Source organism: Strix uralensis, chromosome 16 (assembly GCF_047716275.1).
Source record: "Strix uralensis isolate ZFMK-TIS-50842 chromosome 16, bStrUra1, whole genome shotgun sequence".
NCBI classification, from domain to species: Eukaryota; Metazoa; Chordata; class Aves; order Strigiformes; family Strigidae; genus Strix; species Strix uralensis.
Window position 1 is genome coordinate 8,174,792 of NC_133987.1, and position 26,178 is coordinate 8,200,969.

General features: G+C 36.7%; 1 protein-coding gene across 4 annotated transcripts in view; it reads right to left on the minus strand.

Annotated features, from left to right (window-relative positions):
* Positions 1-26,178, minus strand: part of SDK1 (sidekick cell adhesion molecule 1) — a 417,651-nt gene that overhangs the window by 261,844 nt on the left and 129,629 nt on the right. For all 4 annotated transcript variants that reach the window (XM_074886027.1, XM_074886028.1, XM_074886029.1 and 1 more), the window contains one exon: positions 22,004-22,151. In XM_074886027.1, the coding sequence (XP_074742128.1) occupies positions 22,004-22,151 (148 nt within the window). The remainder of the gene's footprint in view (positions 1-22,003; positions 22,152-26,178) is intronic.

Genomic DNA, 26,178 nt, shown 5'->3' on the forward strand with positions numbered 1-26,178 from the left:
AACCTGGTAAATTTATGGAGCAGACAATATCAGCAGGTTGAAATGAGGATTAGACAAACTCATGGACAGCAAGTCTGTAACCAGATACTAGAAGAACTGAACAGGAATGAACCCTCCAGCACCCCTAGTCCAAAAATTCTGGATGCTGGAGGAGAACAAGAGAAAACAGCTGCATGCTCTCCCTAAAGAGCATCTCATTTTGCTAGTGGCAAGACAGAATACTGGGCTTGATGGACCATTACTCTGAGGCAATAGGGCATTTCTTATGTTCTAATGGAAAACCTAATTTATCTTTTCTAAAAGCCAATTAGACACCATAAAAGACAGATATTATTATCAAGTTAGGACAATCTGTAAATGGAGATTCAAAGTTAGGAGCAGTTAGAGAAATGTAACTCATGTTAATTGAATGCTAATTATATGTGTAATTATTTTGGATTATACTGAGCAGTAAGACAGTGTGTTAGAAGTTACTGTTCAATGGAAATCCATCATCTGAAAATTTGAACAAAGTGAAATGATTAGACTCCCCAATATCATTTTACATATACTTTTCTTTAGTTTTTTGTGTTGCATGATTCAAGCTCATGTACAAAACTTCCCTTCCATAATCTGTATTTCAAGCATAATTACAATGGACATTCAGAGGTGGAGAAAAGATCCTTTTTCACCTAGTAGGTTTGCAATGAAGAAAACACTAATGATGTGGGAAATACCTGAGGCATATGCAGAGATGGGATATACATCATCCTACTTCAGGTACTATTTTACAGAACTATCTGAAATACATCCTAAAATTCCCAACTCATCATTCAGAAAAGTGGAGTAAGATCTGTGAAACAAAAGGGTCAAAATTCTGTATTTTCTATGGTTGTGCAAACACAACTTCATCAGAGGTCAAATAAAAGGGTAAAGCACCTGAAGACTTCAAATAGCAACTCGGGTCCTGGAGTGGCAGGGTAACAAAATTTGAATCCCATGACATGAATCTAAGCTAGCAAATTTCTGAAAATCACTTACAAAAGTAAAATACTGATTTGTGCAGTAAATAATGAAACCCTGCAATCCATGCATTGCAAGTAAGGGGAAAAAAGGGAAAGAAAGGCAAAAAGGAGTGAAGGAAGGAAAAAAAAAATATTTTTGGTATTAGGAAATTCTTCATATTTCTACTCTTTACAGCTTTGCTTTTCTAATCTGTATCATTTCATTGAAGTTAGTTTAAAGGACAATATTTTCTCACCTTTGTTTTAACTAAATTCATATGCCTGACAATTTGAATGGGATTTCACCTGAGAAAATATTATCCTTTATACATTTTATTGCTATTTATGCTGATTTTTTTCTTAATTTAAAATGGAAACTATCAGGTCAATCTGTAACACAGATATCCTGAAATTAATGTTGAATATGCCAATATAGCAATGTTTTCATAAGTTTCATTGATCTGTCTTTGTGTCTGTGGAAAAAAGAAAAGATGTAGAGGCTTTATTAAAAAAAATCCTTAGATCGTAGAATATGGCATTACCATAACAGAAAAAACAATAGTTACTAAAGTGTTTAATGCTACAGAGGAGGCCAGAGAATGCAAACAAGAAATAGATGTTTCAGAAGGGTAATAATGCTAAACATTTCAGACAGCACTTTCAAACAGTTTCTTCCTCATCTCTGCTTCACCAGTAAAGCAATGGTAGAAACAATGAAACCAGGTACTACAGTTTCAAGAATCATGTTGTCTAACTGCTCTGAGGAAAGCCTACATAATAAGCAGCTAAAAATTAATATGGTTACTGTTTTCTCTCCTAGCACCCATCATCTTAGAGTTGGACCAAGGGTCCAGCAGAGAAAAAAAAATGCAGTGACAGCAACACACGCTCCATTCTCAATACCAGCAGTTTAAGTAAGTGCCAACATCAAGCAAGAGGGTCCGAAAAAGAGGAGAGAAAAACTACTCTACTCTTTCCACATTATTTCCAAAGTCTATCTTATTAGCTGAATCTGCATACACAGAAACAAAGCTCAGGCAGAAACAAATCAGTAAATGACACTCTAAAGAATTAAAGTAGGGTGAATTTACCATTTTTTGTTGCTACAGTGCCAACTGAGCCATTCAGCTACTCTCCCCAGGACTGATGTCCTCTAATGAGATTGCCATTCGAGTCTCTTTTTTTGGCTTTTTTAAGGACTGGAATTATACTGGCAGTCATATAAGCCTTTGGATTTGACCAGGCTCTGAAAGATTTGTTAAAAACTAACATTCACAGATGAGAACCAATCAGCTGGGTCCTTTAACACACTTAGAATAAATTATCAGGCAAGCCTCCTATTTAATCCACGCTATTGTGTGGGTTCTACCTATCCACTTACATAATTCCATAGTATTAGTTCTAAATATAGAACACTTATGCCTATTCTAAATAAGTATTTCTAGCTTGCATCTAACAATAGATCCATACCTGAGTTAGTTTAAATTTGCTCCTGCCACATTTTAAAGCTTTTGCATGTTCCAATACCTTGCAATGGAGTCAGCTATTAGTTAAGTCTGAAATTTCTCCGTCATCAGAGCCACCAAGTTTGCAGTTCATACAGAGGAAACATCTTTTCATGCAATTCAGTGGCACATCAGTGAAGACTGTAACAGCTTGTGATTCTCAGTCCATTTTTATTGAACAGTTGAAATACAGCAAACTAGGTCAGCATCATCCCCCCATAAGGTTTATCAGTAAGTTCCCTAAGTGAAAGCTCAAACACTAGATCAAAACCACACCTAGACTGACACACTCAAGGATCCCTCTAGGATGTGCTTCCCTACAAAAAACTCTTGTTCTGTTCCACAGGAGCTTAAAGCCTGCACAAATGAAACAGTCACATTTCCTTGTTGTTGTACTTTACAGCTCCTTGAAACACTCTGTTATTCTCTCCAAAGACTGTAATTGAAAGTTATAAGTTATAAAAACTGATTTATTCTTGCTGAAGGACTATTTAAAATGATCTGAAATAACTGAAATTTAAAGTTTAAAAACCACATCAATAGTTCTATCCTCAACATTTATTTAAAAGAGGTTTCGAAGAGAGCAATATGATATAATTTAAAAACGAATTCAACAGTTGTTTTTACTCCCTCAGAGAGCAGTTATTGCCTGTCATATAATTAAGTGAATATGCCAGTGACAGAATACACAAAGCAGCAGGGAGCACAGGAAAATACTGAAGTTTCTTGTAGTCCATGAGCCTTTCAGCTCACCACAGTGAGAAAAACCTGTCTGATACATTAGAAAGAGAGAATTAAAAGCCACGATCAGAAAAACAAGAAATTGCCAAGGAAACGCTCTATCAGTATATTTCATACTGAGTGTGAATCAATCCAGATGATGTTCAGCGAATTTTATGATACGTTACAAAACATACTGCAACACTTTATCTCACATAAACATTTATTTAAAATTGATAAAAGTCAGTTAAAAATAATAATAAACCTTGAATAGCTGTTGAATGAATGATGTTCGTGTAGCTTCAATCCACACTGACGATGTGGTGTCAAGAATTCATCTACTCTATTCAAATCAGCCTAATGTGTATGCACAACTGTAGACACCTTTGACCTTTTTGTGTCTTCAATTATGAGACCTTCTACAACAAATATAAGGAAATAACAGGTTTTCCTCATCTCTAGACAGGAACAAAGAGAACAGGAAGTTTTGGATTGTTGAATTTTGCTTCTGAAACAAAGGTCCTTGTAAGTTATCATCCAGATTCCTCAAAACAAGAGGAGATGTTTAACGTTGCAACTACAAAGTCAGGAGTCTTCCCCATGAGATACAGAACTGGCTTTAGCACACCACATTTTGGACACCATAGCAGCCAGTAACCCTTCCAAGAACATTTATTTGCTTGTCTCATCTCCACTGTCACTGATCTAGTGACACAGTATTCTCTTCTTAAGCAATGGCATCAGAAATCATTGTCTGTGTTCAGAATAAAACTGCAAATATATTAGACTGAAATACGTTAGCCAAAAATATCTTTGTCCACAATTTTTTTGAAAACATCTTATTAAACAAAATTATTTTTGAAAATAAAGGACCTTTTCACAGATTGGGTATTGCTTCATTAAGTTTCACAAGATATTCAATATTCAATCTACTTACATAATAATATTGTTCAGCATTTCTTTTCTCTTTACTTCATACATGATAAAGGCATCCAAGGCCAAAATTCAGACTGCTTTTGAGGAAGGGAGATGATCCTTAGGGAAATATTACCTTCCTTCAAAACTTTCTACAGTCTGTGTGGTAAGAGGCTGCTTGCCTTAAACACCGAGTGTGGACGTATATATCACATTACTGGCCTCTACTCGGTCTATGAAAACTGTGAAATATGTACCAAGCAGCCCAGATTTCACATTGGAAGACTCCTGGCAGAAATGCTTCTCTGAACACCAAGTGATCTCTAACCAAGATTCATGAGTGCTATGGAAAACAGTTCCTGAAAGGAACAAAAAGAGGGGGGAAAAAAAAAAGATTTAAAGTAACATCAAATCATTTTATCACAATAACTGACATCCAGGTTAGAATGATAGCACTGCTACGTTGGAACTGCCTGTTCCCTCCCTTTCTGGACATTTCATTTATTTAAATTCCTTAAGCCCAGGACAAGTTTCTTCCTATAGTGGAGGACACTATTTGAACAAGTGGTCTACCCAGTACAGTCGATCAGTAAAACTGCCAGAGCGGCTGGCAGCCTCGTGACCACAGGCTGAGTGAGACAAGGGAATGGCTCTGTCCATGTGCATCTGTAGGAGCTGGAGAGGAGATCGATATAGGTGAGAGCCAGTTGCAGGTTTTTCTCAGTGTCTTCCACTTCAGGGGGACTTCACAGGGGATATTTCTTCTGTGGTGACTTTGCTATGGCATTATTTATTCCCATATTCTGTAAATAAATTTATTGATTTTTTTTAATCTATTGTTGAAAAATTCTGAAGAAGTTTCATGAAAAATGCCTTCTGAAGCTTAGATTAAAATGTCAGAAGCTAAAAATGAAACCCCAGCATAAAAGTTAGCGTGTTAATAACACACTAACCGCTTTTCAAGAATGGAAGCAATTCTTCATGGTCTTCCCAAGGGAGATAAGCACAGTCACAGAATATTAAACTCTGATGCCAGTCTAATTGGGCCACCAAAGTCACTGATACTCTCTGCATGTGGCCATGTCCTACTGTTGAGTTATCTGAAAAAAAAATATATTTTGAAGAAACATATGGTTTGTGACAGAAATTAAGGTGTGTTTCCTCAGAGGTGAGCTGCTGTTATATCACCTGTGATAAATTCCACCGTTCAGAATCCAGAACCAATAGGCAAATTTTGGTCCTGTGGCTCTTATTGCTGCAGCACTCCACACATGAGAACATTTTTCTGGAAGCTTCCAATTACCGTGGAATCTTTCTTGGGGATATTTTTTTGTACTACTGATTAAAGATAATCACAGAAAGAAAACTATGGCTACTAATTGTTGAAGTTGTAAGGGAATATATTGAGATGATTATCAACTTAATGAAGTAATTGAAATACATTTTCCTGATCTGCTTACTCTGTGTACTGTCTTCTAACTGGATAATACAGTCTGTTTTTACTCAGCCTCAGTAAATAACAGACTGATCTCTCTTGTTTGCAAATGACAGCAAACACAGTTCCAGGAAAAACAATAAAACAAACAAGCGCAACATGCAATGCAAGTATCAACCATTTCAGTCTCAGTGAAAATGAGCTTTATAGAGAAATGCTTGTTTCGACATACTTAAACTTGATGCCAATTTGTAATTACAAATCTAATTCTGAACTATTTACTAATTAAAAATAATATGGGGTGCAAATTTCATATGAACGTCTGTTTTCAAGTGCAAATCCACACAGATTGATTTACAAAACTAAGCTATGTGCACCCTCTGAGGAGGAAAAACTAAAACAATCAGTTAAGACAGTTCACCTTCTCTATAATTTCAGTAAAAGTTACTATCCCTGAACAAGCTTTTCAATGCATTTTTTCTTGTTCTGTCTTTATTTACTATGTGTATTGAGAACAACCTTTTTCTATTGAATGAGCATAGAGGGAAAACTGGTTGGTTTTGACTTCCTACCAACAATGTACCATAACTACTCAAAACTTTGCCTGTGAACACCCACTCTTTTACTTCATGTGTATATTCCAGCTTCACTTCTCAACTTCCTAATAGAAATCCTACATTCCAGTCTCTGGAAATTTTGCAGCAGACATCTTAAACCACTTTTGATCTCTTGATGAATACAAGCCCACCCTTGCAAGAAAAAACAGTGAAGGGCCAGAGCTGTAGGTCCAGACTATTTGAAGGTTTCTAGTGTGAAAATTAAGCGTGAATATAAAGCATTTAAGGCACTTTCTATAGTTGATCAGAAGGCTATGACCTTTTGTGGACATAACCAGGCTGGTACTTCAAGTTATGCCATGACGAGCAAACTGACCAGGACTAGCTTGTTTTTAAACATACTAAATGTAGCATCTGTTACTCTTCGGGGACAAATGAAGTGTTAGTAACAAATACAGATGATTAAAAAAACTAAAGTTATTCTTCATTTGTACAGTGTCTATAGAAGAAAGTAAGTCTTGAGTTCCACAGATGGTCAGTCTGTAGCAGTTCTTGGCATAATGTATGTTCTAAATCCTGTACGTATATTAATTAATCTCAGAAAATGTAAAGTAGGTTTGTAAGTATTAGCATATACCCTGAAGCATGAGATTTCATTACCTTTACCATTATTCTAGCTTTCATAAAGATAAGTGTTAACAGTAACATGGAATGATTCAAAAGAAAAAGAGGTGGTTACCTACACCTAGAGCATTTGATTTGAACATCTTCCAGGAGCTGCAATATTCCAAAGCTTGAATGCAAACACACAAAAAAACATTTATGGAAAACTACTGAATATATCACTGATACAACTAACGGTAGAAATACAAACAAAGCCAAAAAACAAACCCCAGACATTTCCCATATGTCTGTCATGATTCAAATACTGTGCTCAATAAAGCTTTTTTAATGCCATTGCAAATGGCTGCAAATTCTGTTCCAATTGCCAGGAAGATAACCAAGGTGAACAAAGCATAAGACATAGTACAATTGTCTTTCCATATTCCAAAAACATTAGGAAATTTTCCTTGTCATTCTCTGGATGACTTCTGTTTCTGTATCCTGTACAGATTCGACCAATTATATTTGACAATTCTGTATGAGTATATGCAAATAGGTATCTGTAGTGGTGTTATAATATTTTTTGTCCTTATTTAAGGCACCTAATATTATCTTCACAATTAACAATACTACCTAATGGGCTACATTATAAATAAAGGGAATTAAACTAGAGATTTCAAGTGATACAGTTCCCTCTTGCTCAGTATTCTGAGTAGGAAAATTGTTCATTACAACATTTAGTTAGAAATGTTACCTAGAAAACACAGACACGTGGTTCCAGTCTCTCAAATCTTTGACCACTCTACACAGAAGCCATTGCAGAAATGAAACTTCTTAATGTAGAAGCAGCGGTCTGATTTTTATGAAAGTATAAATCTAATTTCAGTTTTAAGCAGTTGATATTTGTAACACAATTACTTTCATCTTGGAACCTTGAAGGAAAGTTGAGAGATTTGTAAAAATGTAAAAGACCCTCTAAATTTATAATGTACCATTAAGAGTACAGCCAAGTGATTGTGTCATAAATGCCTTTAAAATCCAACTGTGTTGCTTTTCTTTACTGCTTTGCAATTTTTTCAAAGAACTGTTGCATATAGGAATGAAGTTTTCTTGTAAAAGCTGTTTATTCAATCAAAGAATGCCGAACTAAAGTATGCTTTCTAAATCTTCAAACAGAGATGAGATCCTATAAATATTTATGCAAATAAATGCAGTAAGTTAATCACATGCTTAAAGAGAAGTACACGGTTTAGCACTGTTCCATTAAAACACTGTGCGGGGATCATGCTTGTAGTGCAGTAAGCAAAATGATTCAAGGACTCATTAAGTGCCCAAGTCTCCCCAGAATACCACAAAAATTTCCCTGAGAATCTGAATTGTTTTCACAATCATTAAAAAATGAAAGGAATTTATGCTACACCCTTATTAATTTCGCTAAGTTGTATCAACAAAGGAGTGGATGAAGGAGAACTACACAGTACTATATCAGAACTTTCAAAAACTCTAATAAGCTGGTGTTAAGAAAACTACATTATCATACAAGATGCAAAACAATGAGATGGATTCGAATTTCAGCCGAGGTAAAAATAAACATTACTTACAAATGGTCAATTCAGAGTTTGGCAGAGTTTATTCTGGACAATTCTGATGTTGAGTTGGCTGATGTTGAATGATTAAATTGTGATATGGCAAAATTGCAAAGCACAAAGCAGTATTTATCTACCCATGACAATTGAGCAAGGAAGGTTGAAAGGAAAGGCAAGTGTTAGCTAATGTAAAACACTGTGGGGTTTTGGAAAGAATAACATAAACCATTCACCTACCAAAATGGCTTAGAACAATTCTGATATAAATTAGTAGGCAACTAAATCTTCTCTTCTGGATTGTTCTATTTTGAGCTATTCTAGAAAGGTTTCCATTTCTATTCTTTTCAGATATATTGCTACTGGTTCTCCTCACTACATTCACTTAATTTAAAATACCACTGATACCACAGAACTGAGACTGTCTCAGAAGACCTGGGTTCTTCACTTACCCAGGACTATGCAAAGGAGCACCTCATTGCTATTGTGGGTCACAACATGGGCTGGGGAGGCAACACTTTGCTGCTCTAAAGATAATTTCCCCACCCGAACATACCCTAGTTTCTGCATATTCCACCCTGCATACCTTCCCTTCCACTTTATGGCTAGCGTAGCACAGGGTAAAATAATCTATAATACTTAAAAGATTAAAGTACAAAGAGCTTCTTAAGTGTGACTATATTAAAGAAGTAGGGAAGTGTTGAAACAGAAAGTAAATGTCAAAGTAAGAGGGTGCACCTTCAAAGCTCACCCAATGCACGATACTGAAAAATGCAAATTTAAAAAACATTAAAATACTAGATTTTATATTCGTATTTATAAAGCGCAAGCTCTGAGTCCTTTTCATAACTCTGGTAAATCCCTTTTGCAGTTTAATAAAAGAAGATATCCAACATTTGCATGTGAGTAAAGACTCAATGGACTTTTTTTTTTTCTTGAGGTCTGCATGTGAGTACAAAATGCAACCCTTTGGAAGTACTTTGATGTTATACAAAGACCGGTTTTATTATTATGTTATTTCAGGGGCATAATGAAGTATTAGGGAATTAAAAAATTTAAACTATTAGCAAATCATCTGGCATCTAGCTGGGTAGCTTAGATCTGTTGTCATACTGTTTGACCACATTTTACATCATGCATATGCTCTTTATATTACACAAGTTATATATAAAACAAAGAGCAGCAAATACAATGTGTCATCTTTGCTTTTGGTGCAAAACAATCTGTCAATGTTATCTAATATAAACCTATCAAAACAACAAAAAAGTACTGCATTTGATGAACATGCATATTTTACTATAGAAATAATTAAAATTCACACCTACCAGTAACAGAATGTATGAGAACAGATTAAGTGAATATCCCGTTGGGTGCAGCAGGCTTCAGAGTAGTTGACAGCAGTCTCAGAGACCCCATAATTCATTACTATCTCCCAGTGAGAAAAAGAGAACTCTAAAAGGTGTTCCTCAATCACAAATGCTCCTACCAATGAAATAATTTTGCTTAAATAATTTAAAACATCAGGAATGATGTTCAGATTCTTTATTCATCCAGTAGTACCTCCGTAGGTTTCATGAAAGAAAACAAGGTATATTTTACACTCTAGTTTTTCCACTTCTCGCTTGGCAATTTTTGCATTCTGGAATTGTTTCCTGAAAAAAAGTGGCTTCCCAAAGAGACAAGAGGATGACAACTGAAATTGTACCTTTATGAATCTTGATTAGTGAACCTTCAGCACCATGAAGTTTTTTACTTTGTGAAATTAACACTGACAGCTATGGATTAGAAGCTATCAGGCATTAAAATATTAAACCGCCACTTCTCTTTATTTCACTGAAACATGAAGATTTTGCTAACTCCCTGTTTTAATTAAATTATCAGTGACATATTAGCTTATTTCTTGTACTGGAATTTTTAAATCATCAATATACAATAAAGGCCTGTTTACAAGATTTCTTCAAGGTATTTTCCCTACTTCTGCTAAAAGGTTTCTTAAAAATAAATTAATTTACTCTTCAGATAATGCTGTTGAAACCATAGGTGGGTCCCGTCAATACCAGATCTAGGACCCAGCAAAGCAGTTACACACTATTTTCAGCTCACGCTCTCTTGCTGTGCACCCTTAGCCATTAATTACCAGGTATTTATCAACCCCCTCTGTGCAGCATGTTTTAAACTGCACGTATGTATGCAGACAAATCCATCTCTTCGAAAATTTAGCTTGATTTGTTCATAATTATGCTAAATGTGAATAAATTATCGATAAACAAGCCAACACAAAGATGTGAGGGCAGATACTTAATTCAGAAAGTGGGTTTTGTGGTAAATATTGCAACAGTGAATTAGATGTTTTAAGATGAGTTCCCGTGAAAGCACAGACTACACAAAGAAGCAAGCACGGAGAATTTTCAAGGCACTTCCACTAACCTCCGCACAGTTTAGATTTGGGACAGAAAGAGTTTGTGATGAGGGATACAATCAATGATATAAAGACTAGCCAGGCTTGCAGCAGAATTAAACCTGGAATACTTTTATTTTGGGATCATCCAACAAACCAAGGAATTGTGTCATTTTACTAAAGGACAGTTAATTTATCTAAACTTGACCAAGTAAGATCCAGTGTATTAGCAGCTGACAAACAGGGTAGGGAATGTTTTTGCTAGCTTCTATAGTAGTTTTATGAGATGTTTCATGTTAGCGGAAACTTTTTGGAGATAATTTGAGAGCCTGGGGAAATCAGCCTTTATTCCCTTGTACCTCAGCACTAGATGGAGCATCTAACAATTTTCTCTCTCCTTTTGCAAGACAAATCATCTTCAATTTCATTCCAGCATGTCTATTAGTACTCTATTTTGCCCCAAAATACTTCCTTGTGAGCCAACTTCCAGCTGTGATGACAAAAATAGTATTAGAAGATGAGAGAAGATGATAGGGTTGTTTGTTTGGTATAAGGTCTTATAACAGAACAGCTTTTCAAGATTTGAGATTCATTTTAAATGGCTGCCTCACTTCTGAACCAAAATAATGACAAGCTACAAAAGTAATGGTTTTCATTCTAAAACAGTTGGAAGAAAAAAAGCTGGCTAGATATGCATATTAATACCACATTCAATTAGTTGCCCAATTATTCTCTTTGATACTCAAATACTCCATACAAATCTACAGTGAAATAGCATATTTAAATCCACACAACTACTACTACTAATTTGGTAAATGGGTTTTATAAATGGTGTTTATATGACTATCATTTTCCTTGGATCAGACAGCTGTCTGTGCTGATGTATGGTCAGTGCAGACTCAATTCAGATTTCTGCTTCTCTTCCAGAATCAAAGGTAACGCTTTCATCATGCAGGGAGCACCAGGGAGCAAAATGGGCACTTCTGGCCACACTCACCAGCGAGAGGACAGCAGGAGGGGCCAGCGGCAGAGGAAGGGGACAGGGAGCAGCAGAAATGGCTGGACAGGAATTGAGCAGCAAGTACTGGACCCCTGACTTAGAGGGTCCTGTGGAGAAGGTGACAGAGAGGGCAGAGAAACTGCTGGAAGATTTGGCAAAGAGGAGGAAAAATGCTTGGGGGACATAAGGCAACAGCTTTGATGGGAGATATTAAAGGAAAGGTAACAAGGTGTCTATGTGGAGGGATGAGGAGGAGTTATGTCTGAGCTGGGAACAGCCTGAAAACATGGTTGTGGATGACAGGAATAGTTGGGAGGCAGGAATTACAGACAGAATTTTCATGGAGCTCTGAAATAGTAAGAATGAGGAGAATTTGAGCTCTGGAGCAGGAAGATGAGCTGCAGACTTGGGGAAATGGTTGTTCTGGAGCAAAACGTATGGAGGAAATAAGACTGTGGAGAAAGAAACCCTGGGATAAGTTTACCAAGGGACAATATTATACCTCACACCTTAAAACTGGGAGCCTCCACCTACCTTTTTCCCCCTCAAGGCAGGACATCTCTCCATTCTTTTTTACCACAGTCCTAATTAAAAGAATGTTAAGAACACTTGATGGAAACATCCAATATTGACTGCATATGTTGGAGATTATTGACATTTCTTCTCTCCTTGATCGTAACATTTCTGCTAAGTTGTGAAAAATATGAATAAAAATATAACTAAATTAAAATGAAATGTACATAGAATTTAAAAAGTGTATTATGAGGTTGTTGCTGCAATATCTGTTGGGTAAACAGAAAATGCAGCTGTCTAACAACAGCCATTGAAATTTATAAGTATCCCAATAAACTCTGCTTCTTGTTGCTGCTGAGGCCGGTTTCAGTTCCCATGGAAACAGATGATGGATTGCCAAAAATGAGATTTGATGTTTTAAAATAATCAGTGATTTGAACTAGTGATTATTATGAAAGTATTGCACTCTTCTTCCAGTGAAGAGGTATTATGCTGGGAGTAGGAAAAGAACACATGGCAGCTGGCAGACAGCAACAGAGTTGTTAAAATTCTTGCAAATCATATTGGTTGCTGAATGACAACAGCAAATGCAGTTTCTTGAAAAATCGTTGAGCAAAATCTAGAAAACTCTGTTTTAAAAGTGAATAACCTTGGAGATTTTGGAGAAAAATACATAAAATGTTGTTGTACAGATCTTAGCTGCAAGGGCTTTTCCTAAATAAGGTCTCCTGTATACCTCCATTTTGAAAATTCAGGCAGCCAGGAACATACAAACTAGGAATTGCTAGATATTTCTTCTCCTACTTTTTGAGCTATGAATTTATTAGTCAATTAGGTATTAGTTTCCAATCCTACAAATAAGCCACTACAAAGAAAGACAAAATGTTGGCAATGTTCAGTTTTCCGGTGACCAGAGGATAGGTCCAGAGGGGACATATGTCTGGGAGGGATCGGTGGCAATATGGGGGGTCTGGGTGGGAGTTCAGATTAAGAGTGTCAGTAAGAATTTGGGGGACAAAATTACAGAAGAGTAAGGCAGCTCATGGAACAGGCATGAGGGCTTCTCTGACCTTTTGGGAAGGCTGGCTTTTGTTCCTGTGGGGCTTCACAATAAGACGGTGACACGAACATGGGCCATGTTCTCAGGACACCAGCACTCCCTCTGCCATGTGAGTGAAAGCTCAAGACCACAACTCCCAAACCAGTCTTCCCAACTGTTCCTCATCTACCTTCTCTTTCTCCTAGGATTTGCAACCATTTCCCTGGGCCATGCCATCTTCTAAGTTCCTCTCTCTTTTTTCTCCATCAGGGTTGAACAACACAATCCATCTCTCTCCCAGTACCCACAGACTTCATACATGCACCCGTCTGGACCCAACTATGGTTTTCTTCAGTTCTGTATTGACAGCATGTACCAGCGAGGTGGAAGGGAAGCAGAAGCACAGACTTCCTCCACCATTTCACTTTCTTATCCTTTCCCTTTGCCACTGCTATGATGAAAAGTAGGCAGATCTGTTCTGTTCTTTCTCCATTCTAGTGACAGAAGTTTAGAGGGACAAGCAAAGACAATAAAGCTGAGCAAACAAGTGATGACTGTGGTCACCCCAATAAACAGATGCCTTGTCTGTCTATGTCTAGAATTCGTCCTGACGTGTAAAACAACAGATTTGTGTAATATAAAAATAGCCACAGGCATATATTAAGAAATAAAAGGTAGTGCTAACATGCAGCACAAATAGATTTCATATGAATATTGGCTGAGTTCAACTGTTTTTTCTCACTTCTAATTGCAAGATGCCTTTACAAAGTTTCACCAGAGTCAAAAATCACCCATCTCATACAGATCAGATAGACACATGAAACCTCAGACAGGGTATTTACAATTTATTTAAATTCATTTGGAATCTGTTAGATGAAGGCCAAACACAAACCAGCTAAAGATTCCACTCACAACTAAGGATCAGAGATAAGCCACAGGCAGGCTGCCAGCTTCCTCCTTTCTCTGCAGCATTAATTAATGTAAGGTCTGCTTCACATTTGCTTCCATGTACCAAATTCTTTAAATTCAAGTCGAATACTGTTAACAAAGTAGACTTGATGCAAATCAACCACAAAAGCCACAATACATCCCCAGAGTGCAAAGTTCTGTGGGTTTTTTTTTCTTCCTGAATCACACAACAGTTTTCAATATGAAAGTAAATCTGCCAAAATTATCTTAAAATTATTCTATATAAATCTGTATTATAAAATTACAAACCTGTATGTCTTAACACCTTTGTACGTCATATAAAAATCCACTAGAATCATGAGGAAGGATGACATTTGTGCATTTCTGCACAGAAAGAAAATTAATAATGCTTTGTAGTATACAGCCAGAAGTACTGACAGATACATTTTACTTCAATCAGTTCTGATTAATAAAAGTTAATTGGTAAACATAAGACATTACCCTCCGTTATATTTGATAAGCCACAAGCATTTTGCATCTATTTCCATGGAGATATGTGGGGGGTCATAGGAGATAAACTGTTTCCAGGAATTTGTGACCTTCTACTTTTTAAGCATAAAGCAGTAGTTTTCTTTAGCATATTTGCTCTTAAGAATGAGTACAACACTTTTAAATAGTCTTATCTTGGCTGCATATTAAAATATTTCTATTTGTAGACAAAGTAGTTCAAAGATGGACAGAAAATTTTTTCCACAAAACCACATTAGTTGTTAAATGATTATATTCGTGATTTGTCCCTAATATCATAATTAGTTCTGTTTAAGAAATGCAGCAGATGCAAGAAGTGGGCCCTGAAGTACAATGACAATGAGTCTTCATATTTACCCACCTCTAAGTTGGATAAGATTTTTAAAATGCAGTGTATAGTTCACTTAGAATAACATTATTAACACCTTTTTTCATAGTCCATATTTTCTCTCTCAAAGTACATTTGTCCCCAGAAAGCAACAAACTCATAAATCAATTTCTACTGCAAGCTGTAGTAACTAAATCATACTTAGAGCAAAAAGGTTTCCTTCTAGTGACACTTCCATTCCCTTTGTTTTACAAATTCCAAATCTATGATTAATAAACATAGTGGCACATAAAATGTTTTTGTTCTTTAAATGTGATCATCCTAGAACAACAATATCCAACAGTCAGATTTTCCTCTTAGACAGTGATCTTTAAAGTTTTATTGAAATTTACAGCTGTTGAAGATTCTGCTGAAAGATACTGTGAGCAGCTGAGGCCCATTAAAACACAATATTAGTTCCAAGCAGCCACTCTTTTTCTAGCAAAAAATATGGATTTTACAGTACTAGCATAATGGCAGCAACTTCCCCTGGCTTATGAAAAAATATATATATTAAAAACCCTGTGTGGTTTGTGGTCCAAATTTGTAATGAAAGATATTGGTCAAATCCCAAAATGTGCCCTGCATCTCATCAGTCAGAGCATCTCTCTTGGGAGGAATCCACTTCCAGATGAGCCTTGCTAAAAGGCACGTTCTTTGGCAGCAATTTTTTTTCGGTTGTCCCTCTTCCACCCTGCGATGTGCTGTGTTACTCCTACACACCCTGAGTTCAGCACATACATGGTCCCCAGATATGACCTGGTCTTCCTCTCCCTTCATCTAACCAACACATGAGATTCACCCTAAAAGTTGAGGTCTGAATAAATTAATTTTTGAAACATATGTTTAGAACCTGTGGCAAAAAAATTATGAGCACGGAGAAAAACAGTGAGGTTGAATCTAGACAAGTCAAACAGCTTTGGAAAATAATCCTGGGATTTGCTTACCCTGAGGTGTTAACGTTTTCCTCTACTGAACACAGTAGACAATAATACTCAAAACAGCCCACTGACAGCATCCAGGACTACTCAAACTGAGTACTTGAAGAGATGATGGGAGATTTCCCTACAGTCTTTCATATGCATATAGGCCTTGGGGATAACGGTAAAATTTTATGTAAGATGATTCCTAGTGCTGCTTGTTCCTTCAAATTGAAATTATTCAATGCAGAAGCTTGGTTAAATAAATTAATAACAGGGCACTAATGAATTTCAGTTTAAGGAAATAATTTAATTCTACAAAATATTCTTCTTTGTCAGGGACTGACTTCTAAATTAATGTGGAGCCTGTAAAAGGTATGGACAGATTAAAACAGCTTGTAGGTTTTTGTCACAGCTCTTACTGCTGAGAGGTGTCACTCCACTTCATAATGTTAGTAGACTTAAGAGATCTGCAAACTTTTTTTCTAAAGTATTGCTCAGCTAATACATTGCAGAGTTGACAGCCTCTGAATTTATTGTTCACTAATGCTAATCATCACAATTTTAATTAAAGTATTATCCGGTGTATGTGAAAAGTAATTATGTGCAACTAACCTAAGTTGTATGACAGGCTAGTATTTGTAGAGAACTGCATTGGTGGCACTAGAACTGTTCATATAAAAATTAAGTGGTGTTTGTTTTAAAGTGAAAAATATATACATCATTAAGTGAGATGCTGTCATCAAGGCAAAACCTAATCTAATGCTAATATCAGCCCAAAATCTGATGTATTATTCCTAGATATTTTAATTTTTCGCATCTTTTAAAGCCTATTTAGCCACAGTTACTTTTTTTTGAGACTATTGTTAATAAATTTACAATTTTACCTTAACAAATAGCTAGTATATCTGCACCAGCTTTGCATATTTGCAAGGTATTATGAGTATTCAAAACCACAGCAAGTCATATTTGACAGTTGCTTGTGCCTAACATATTTTCATTCCACAATATGTCAGCACATTTATTCCCTATAAGAATTAGTAATGACCACACACATTCAAATGCATAATGAATTGTTCTTACTGCAAAAAATAGATATTAAACTCACGTATACCTAAAGGCAATGCAATTCATCTTCCCCGTCTAGTGGGATGAAGTGCATTTGTAAAGTGTTTTGGTTCATTAACAGTTCACTAAGTGACAAAATGTCCACCCAGCTGAAAGGGACACCCCAGAAGTGCCTTTATATGCCAGAAATGAACTTTCCTGGTTTGTGTCAGACATAACAGAAGACATGAGTTAATATTCATCTAACTGAAGCTTACTAGGAGAAAAAAATAGTTCCACTGTAAGAAAGTTAATGAAGACAGTAATAATGTCTTCTTAAAGAAGAAACCAGCAATAAATGAATTGATGGCTAGAGTGAATCTTTTCAGTGAAAAAGTCCTTCACTTAGAAAATGATTAAAAAATCCTCTAAGACTACTAAGAATTTAGTTCCTCAATACCACAACTGAAAGGCAATTGTAGACCCTGACCATGCTACTGTCCTTTGTGCCTCTCCAAAGTACTGTACATGCCTCGTGTAAAGAAAGTTAAATGTGCTCTGCTTTTAAGTCTGATGAAGTAAACCCAGGTAAGGCAAGCTGAAGACCTGACATCTCAGAGTAGCAATTTCTTTTGATGCAGTTACCTTTAGAGAGGCTATTGTTTTCTGTAAGACGTGAGGGAAAACAGGTGAAATCATCTCATCAGTCAAGACCCTGGATAACAGTGCAGTTGTAATTCAGCATTAGTCTACTGGTGTGTTTGGAAAACGTTAATCTGCCTAGGTGTAATGTGAAGCTTTTTCTAAAACTTCTTGGAAAATTTTAACGTAAAATAATAATAAAAAAACATCCCAAAGCCTAATTCCTCTCCTTGCTTATTTGCTCTTGCTTTTGATCTTTTGGTCTTCCCTTGGATTCTCCATTTCATACTTTCCTAGCATGTACACAACTTCCTTCTGATGATCCCGAAACGCTCCTTTAAACTATCAGGCTGAGCTTTGGTGTCAGATAATGCACAAAAGTCAAAATGAATATATGTGCACACTGTACTAAGCCGGGGCGGGGAGAGAAAATTTTAGGACTTAAATTTTTAAATACACACCATCATGTCACACTAGTTCTGCTGCAGATTTGTTAGTTGCCTTAAGTCATAAACTGTAACAACCCCATGAGTATATGCAGGCCATTTGCTTCACATTCATATGGTATACAGGGATTTGTTGACTTTGCATGCCCACTCATTTAGGAGGAACTTGTCATGCTATTCTTGTTTTTATCCGGGGAACTTCAACAAAATATTATGGCACCAACACCACTAAAATGAGAATACATACATAGCTATTTGTGGTGAAATTTTACCATGAGTTACACTACCAGTTAAATTAAACAGAACATGCGGTTTGAAAAACATTGCCTTATGTGTCAAAAAAAACTTCCTCCCAGAAGATATCACAGCCATACACACTCATGGAGTAGGATTACCATTCTGACTAAAAAAAGGTGAAACCTAAGCTATACACTGAATCTTTTTGTTTGTTTGTTTTTCCCCAGCCTAAGTTGACACTTTCCAGCCTAATAATCAGTAAGAAAAACAAGAATCTACACGTTTGTTACACCTGGTGATCAGAATTCAGGAATATCTGCTCGGGTGAGACCCCACATAGAGTGCTGCATCCAGCTCTGGAGTCCTCAGTACAAGAAAGACATGGACCTGTTGGAGCGGGTCCAGAGGAGGCCACAAAAATGACCAGGGGGCTGGAACACCTCTCTTATGAGGACAGGCTGAGAGAGTTGGGGGTGTTCAGCCTGGAGAAGAGAAGGCTCTGGGGAGACCTTAGAGTGGTTTTTCAGTGATTCAAGGGGGCTACAGGAAAGGTGGGGAGGGATTCTTCATCAGGGTGTAGGGATAGGATGAGGAGTAACAGTTTTAAGCTGAGAGAGGGGAGATTTGGGTTAGATGTAAGGAAGAAATTCTTTACTGTGAGGGTAGTGAGGCACTGGCACAGGTTGCCCAGAGAGCTGGTAGATGCCCCATCCCTGGAAAGAGTCAAGGTCAGGTTGGACGGGGCTTTGAGCAACCTGGTCTAGCTGAAGATGTCCCTGCTCATTGCAGGGGAGGTTGGACTGGATGACCTTTAAAGATCCCTTCCAACCCAAACTATTCTATGATTCTGTGATCTGTTAGAACTGGCAACTGTGTTAACATGTATAAATAATTATTAGAAAACACAAAGAACAAATAAGAGTAAAATAATACATACAGTGATACCAGAATTTTTTGACAATTCATCAATTCTGTTATCTTGGCTCCCTAGAAGTACACTACTTTTGAAATGCTGAATAGCTGGCAGAATCCCTCTCCATATATGTCCTAAGTGAAGGAGAAAGACATCAGCATTTACTACCTTAAACCTGCTAGGTAAACCCCACTGCAGAGCCAGTTAAAAGACGTTCCTTGAAACATCTTAAAAACTATTTTTTTTTCAGAACTAGTCCTTACTTTTGATCTTTCGTATTTCTCACGTAAAGACAACTCAGCACACCCTCTGTTTACACATCAGTGAAATGAATTCATTCTAGTGGTGACAGCAGCTCTGTGTAAATGAGCACCAGGATCATTATTACGGCATAAAAATGGAGCACTGTTAAGTACATGTACATTAAGGCTTTTTTGTGAGTAAGAGTTAACTTGACCAACTACTTGAATGAATTGTACCATAACCACCACTACTGTCCACATTTTTAGCACTGCTTATTTCCTCAGTCTGCATACAGTGCAGCGATGTCACTCTTGGAAACCATTATAGCAGACAGACTAGCTGATTGATTTTGCCAAATCATTGTAAGCTTGTTTAAGAGGATTAAAAAAGCTTTATATTGATTTAGCAATATAAGGTACTTTTAATCACTTTAAAGAGCATCCATACAAGGTGGTTGTATCAATTTAACTCAGCGGTTTAGCAGGTGAACCAGCTAGACTGATGCTTTAGTCTAACTGGATCACCTGCTAAACTGATCAGTTAAATTGATACACCTCTTCGTGTACAGAAAGCATGTTAAGTGCACAACTTGCTCCACAGATAAGAAACAGAGTTCCCGTAAGATATTTTTACATTTCTCACAGTTTTATGTGCAACCTCTCCATGTCACAGGTTTCCTGTCTTTATAGGGCTGCCATATTTACTTCCAGAATTTCACAGACAGCAGTATGTGAGTGGATGCTATATGGGTTTTCCAATATTTTTAGGGAGCAGCAGATCTACTGCACATAGAGTGCACTGATGATTGGTATGTGTACCATAAATCTGCCACTTCCTGAACTTACCAGGCTTACTATATAATATATATCAAACTACCAAGGAGGTTCATGCTTACTTCTACTGCAAAAGTATTAGAAATTCCTACACAGGCCAGACAAACATCCTCAAATTCCTTTCAGACAAAATTTCTGAACAGGGAAATAAAATATATGTAGAAACCTTTAAGTATATTCCACCCCTACTATAGAACTGAGTTTTGTAAGCATTACCACAGTGCTATGAATTACAAGTGATTTTACCCTAACAATCCCAACAGAGTAGGAGTAAAGCACAGCATATGAAAATTAGGATTTTATAATAATGAACATATAACACATATATCTCTACTTGCAATTTTCCCAAACTGTACAAGAACTCACACAAATCTCATTTTCAGGCATTGCATGTTTACCTAGGTCACTCTGTTCTGTTCCCCCATAACAGTTCCCAAGAAACTGTCTGATACCTCTATAACAAGGCTTTTTCACCACCTGCAAATTTTTGATTTGTGTATTCTCAGCATTGACAAAAGAAAATTTGTAATGTGGCAGGAGTGGAGGAAGTAGATTCTTAATGGTTAATAACTCAGGATTTGTCACTTAGCTCTCTTCAAGAGATTGCCCAGAAACCCATTGTTTCATCTTCCAGCTGTTTCCCATCAAATTACTATTAAATTATTCATAAATTATTACATAGTTTCTTCACAGCCCTGCAATACTAATTTTAACAGTTTCAAAGAGGCTGTAATGTTAGCTTTCAGGTTTAAAAAATGCACATAAGCAGCAGTAAAATATACAGCATGGATTAATAAAATTAAAATCCAAGAAGAGTTTTCCCTGTCTAATATAAACTCTAAAGACTCACCACACTTCTGGAACTTAGCAATATCCCATTACCATCAGTTGCTAGCACATCTATCCCTTTGAACACATGAAAATATAATACACAGATAAAAATAACCACCAACATTCTTGGCATTTCAACAGTTTCTGAATAAATTAGGCCATTAAAAAATATTTTATCTACATTATTTAATTCTAACTCCTTCAGTCTCTAAATAAAACTGTGCAGGTAAAAACACAGGATGGCTTCATAACTGTTTCAGGAAAGGATAAATGAGCACACCTTGAGATAATAACTAATCAAAGTGCAAGTACTGTGCCATTAGTGGGTGAGCTGCTAATTAGTCAAAAAGAAATAAAACTATCATTGTAGGCTGAAAAGATAAGGAAAAAAATAAGCAATATTTAGAATTTTATCTTGAGGAAAATAATATTAAGCATAACTCTACCTAAAAAAAAAAGTAATCAGACATATATTAAGAAAGAAAAATCTCAGTATTCATTAAGTTAGTCCACTCAAGGAAAAGTAATTGAGAGATAAGCATTTACTTTTCCAAAACGTATCATGAAAATGAATAGCGTGCAGGAAGTGCAGACATACTGCATATCTAGTCCCTTATGCTGCACCAGGACCATTAAAACCACATGAATTATTTTGTCAAACTGCTTAGGAAGTTCAGATATAGTCTTAAAATAGTCATTTATCTCAAACTTAGTATGAACAAGGCTACTTTATTCTCTTTAAACCTTAATTAGTGTACTTAAAATGTAAGTTGTGTTATCAAATGTAATTAATCATATTTTAGGGTGGGGGTATTTCAAGCTTTAAATTGACTTACATTCTGCTGCTTGGTATAATCTTGTGCCCGTCTCTAAACCATGTCACCTGTGGTCTTGGATAGCTGAGTATGTGTAGGAAGTTTAGAACTGCAGCTTGTCCTTGAGTCACTGTTTTTCTCTGGTTTGTGTCCATGAAATTTCCCATGTCTGCAAAGAAAAAATTATACTAAGAGTCCTGGAAATTTTTGTCTCTCTCCCCAGTTCTTTTCAGCGGACAGAGAAATAACTGTTTTTACAGTAGTCATTGGCATTGCGATAATTAGTCAATATGACACTGCAGATCATGAGACAGTTTTGATTAACACAGATTTGGATGACCACAAGGCATAAGGCAAATCCACGTGCTGCTAGTGCACACGAGAGGTGCATCAGCCAGCAGTACTGCACGGCCTCGGTGTTCTTTCGCAATAACTGTTTTTAACTGAAAGTGACATTTTAATGGAGGTTTGGGGTTTTTTTAAATAAAACCTTGAACAATATAAAAGAAATTTTTGTGCAAAAGGAATGCAAATGGTGTATATAATTTTATAACATTTCTGGTCACCAATTTTCTTTTTATCCTTTTATCCATAGCTACACAAATAGATAAGCAGTTGTATCACTTGTAGTCAAACCAGTGTATAGTCAGATCTATGCAAGTAAGCCATTATACCCAAACGGATACCAAAATAACAAGGCTATAGTCATGCTGTTAGCTACTAGTTCTTCTGGCACTACTCTATGATTTAAATAGCGCATCTAAATCTTTGACATTTACAAAGGCCTCAGTAGTATTAAAGAGCAGCTTTTAACAAAAAATTTAATGGAAGAAAGAAAACAACAATTGCAGAACCTCTTTCTCTGAAGACTTTATTTCATAGGCAAGTTCACGTATCTGTGGAGTCCTTGTAAAAATTCAGTGAACGTTTTCCTCTTGTTCTTCTTGTTGAAGACCAATAGCATTCTGGCTCATATCACAAATAGCATGACCAGCAGGACTAGGGAGGGGATTGTCCCCCTGTACTGGGCACTGGTGAGGCCACACCTCAAATACTGTGTTCAGTTTTGGGCCCCTCACTACAAGACAGACACTGAGGTGCTGGAGTGTGTCCTGAGAAGGGCAATGAAGCTGGTGAAGGGTCTGGAGCACAAGTCCTGGGAGGAATGGCTGAGGGAACTGAGGGTGTTTAGCCTGGAGAAGAGGAGGCTCAGGGGAGACCTTATCGCTCTCTGCAACTACCTGAAAGGAGGCTGTAGCAAGGTGGGTGTCCGTCTCATAAGTAACAAGTATTAGGATGAGAGGAAACTGCCTCAAGTTGCACCAGGGGAGGTTTAGATTGGATTTAGGAAAAATGTCTTCACCAAAAGGGTTGTCAAACATTGGAACAGGCTGCCCAGGGAAGTGGTGGAGTCACCATCCCTGGAGATATGTCTTTTTAACCTAAACAATTCTGTGATGCTATGGCCTTTTCTATCACATTCCTATCCATTAAAATTAACAGGGTTGTAGGCTCCTACTTATTCACCCTCCAAAGAACTTGTATGCATTTTAATATGCTTTAAACTAAGAAAGTGACACACACAGAGCACACACACACAGAATCATTCTGAATTCTGCCACTGAATTCCCTTCCCTTTTTTAAAATTTTTTTTTTATTTAAGGACTACAGAGTTCTTTACAATTTCTCTGCTGCAGAGAAGGATGCAAAGAACATTGAAACACAGAAGACTGCTATCAGGTCTGTGGATGGCAGAAGATGAGAAGAGACAGAACAAGAGCAGAAATTAAAAACACATGGTATTTTAAAGAAGCTTTAATCATCTTCATGATTTTCAAGTTATTTATTCAGACATAATCAGCATTGTACTTCCTCTGTTGCTCCATATTTTTTACCACCGTAATCAGATCATCTACTTGAAAAGAAGTTTCAAACTGCGTAGGTGGATCTAATTAACTTCACTGTCATATGATTATTTTAGTCTTCACAATCCAAGAGTTTTTAAGCCCACTCTGTAATTAAGATTTACTCAGCAGTTTTCTCATAAATATCTGTTCCTATTCAGTTAAGTAATATGTTAGCATGTGCTGAGGACATTTCTTAAATTATTTAACAAGTTCCCTGCTACTTCAGAGATCTAGGACATGGAAAATACCTCAGATCTTTCTCAGTGCACATTATAATTGTGCCTTTCAATTTTTCACTAGAGATCTTGAGCTTAAGTGTATTGGGAAGCAGCCTCTATCCAGTGGCAAAAATAGTTCATCTCCTGTGAACCCTTCTGAGTTAAACTTCTAACATACAGTTCCCTGTAACTCTTGATGGCTGGATAAGATGACTTTAGTAAACCCTTGGAATGTTGCTTTCTGATACATTTTCAAGAAAAACCAAGACGTAAAATATGGTAAAATATCAGGTACTTCACTATATCCACACAGCTTAAATCAACTAATTTAGACTGAAAATGTTAAAATACAGAAAACAATCACATGGTATCACTTGCTACCCTGGGTAGAGGAGAAAGAGTATATTTAAAATTTGTAGAATACTTTAATCTGCAGGAATAAGGTGCAAGTCTGACTGGCACGTGTCACTATAGAAGCCATATATATCACTATATATCCAAGACCAAAGGTCTCCCCAGTCATGTAAGATCTGCTTTGCTTTGTCTCAATGTCTTTATCAGTGAAAAATAAACAAACAAATAAATAAATAAATAAAGGGACTGCTTAATTTGGACAGAGAAGTCTTAAGAGAGAGATTTTTAGCCTTATTCTGTAATGCAGAACTACAAATTAAATGCGAAAAAAAATTAAAACCGAAGAAAAGTAAACAATTACACTTCTTTCTCTCTCAAGAACTACCAAACGTGCACACACAAAGAAGCCTGGAGAAACAAAACACTTCATTGCAAATCTTTTCCTCATTCAGAGGGGAATAAAGCTCTCTTTTCAGGAGAAAAAATTCTTTAGCAGCAGTATCAAGGTAAAGTATTCCTGTGCCTCCTTCTCACTATTGTTCCCACAAGTACTTCCCCAGGAATTGCTCCCTCCACTATGCCAGTACAACTGCCTGCACAGCTGTGTAGGGAATCAGACGGGGTGGGGAAAAGAACTATTTTAACAAACCCTACAAAATAATTGAGCTTATTTTAAATTTTGGAGAAGTTTCCCAGTCCACAGCTGCACAAACAAGTTTTCCTGCTGAGCCTAAAGGGATAGTGTGCTACACTGCAATACAAGAGCGGGAACGATGAGCGGGATGGAGGAGGAAATGGGTTCATTTTTCTCTGGTACTGCTACCAAAGACTTTGTCCCCTGAAACCACACCTGTAGATGCAACTCCAGAGGCATCTAGGCTAATCTAATGGCTCACTGCTGCAGAACAAGCAGCATCTCACCCTCACCTGCCCCTGCTCCCTCTTCCCCTTCTAACCTTGTTGGAGGTCCCCCACCCCACTCATAGTTATGCTTAGTCACACCAGCTTTCATTAGATCTTCTGTGATCTGATATAATTCACTAAAAGAGAAGAAGAATATTCAGAAATGTACTTGCAAGTGTCTGACACGTCAGAGCAAACACAAGGTGACTAGGAGGTGTATGCAGCAGGGGGAGAAGGGTTGGTAGAAGGCAGGGAAGAAAAACCCCATTTTATCAGAAGTTTATTTTTACATTAGCTCCCTGCATCTCTGAAAAAATACCACTGAGACATCAAACATCAGATTACTGATACTACTGACATTACAGATATCGTAACACAATTTACTGTAATACAGTAAACTGGTGAACATGATACCAAAACTTACATACTATCACATTTGCAACTGTTTTTATTTTAAAACACAGAAAATTCCACATAATTTCCTTCACGACATAGTGATCAACTTGAATCAGTTTATTGGAACTGGGTTTCAAATAAATAATTCAATTTATTAAATTCCACTTATCAAGTGACATTTACTACTACTGAGTTTCCAGTTATTGACCCTGAGGAAGAGAGATTTGACCCATGTATCAGATTGCTTACAGGCAGTATAAAAATATGCTTTTTTAAAAAAAAAAAAAAAAAATATGTTTTTACTTTGAAAGAAGAATAATGCCTAATTTTATGATTATTCCCAAACAAGTTATTTGGATTATATTTTCTATAAGTTAACTGAAAAAAATTAGAGTATTCAGTCATTTCTTAGGTCACA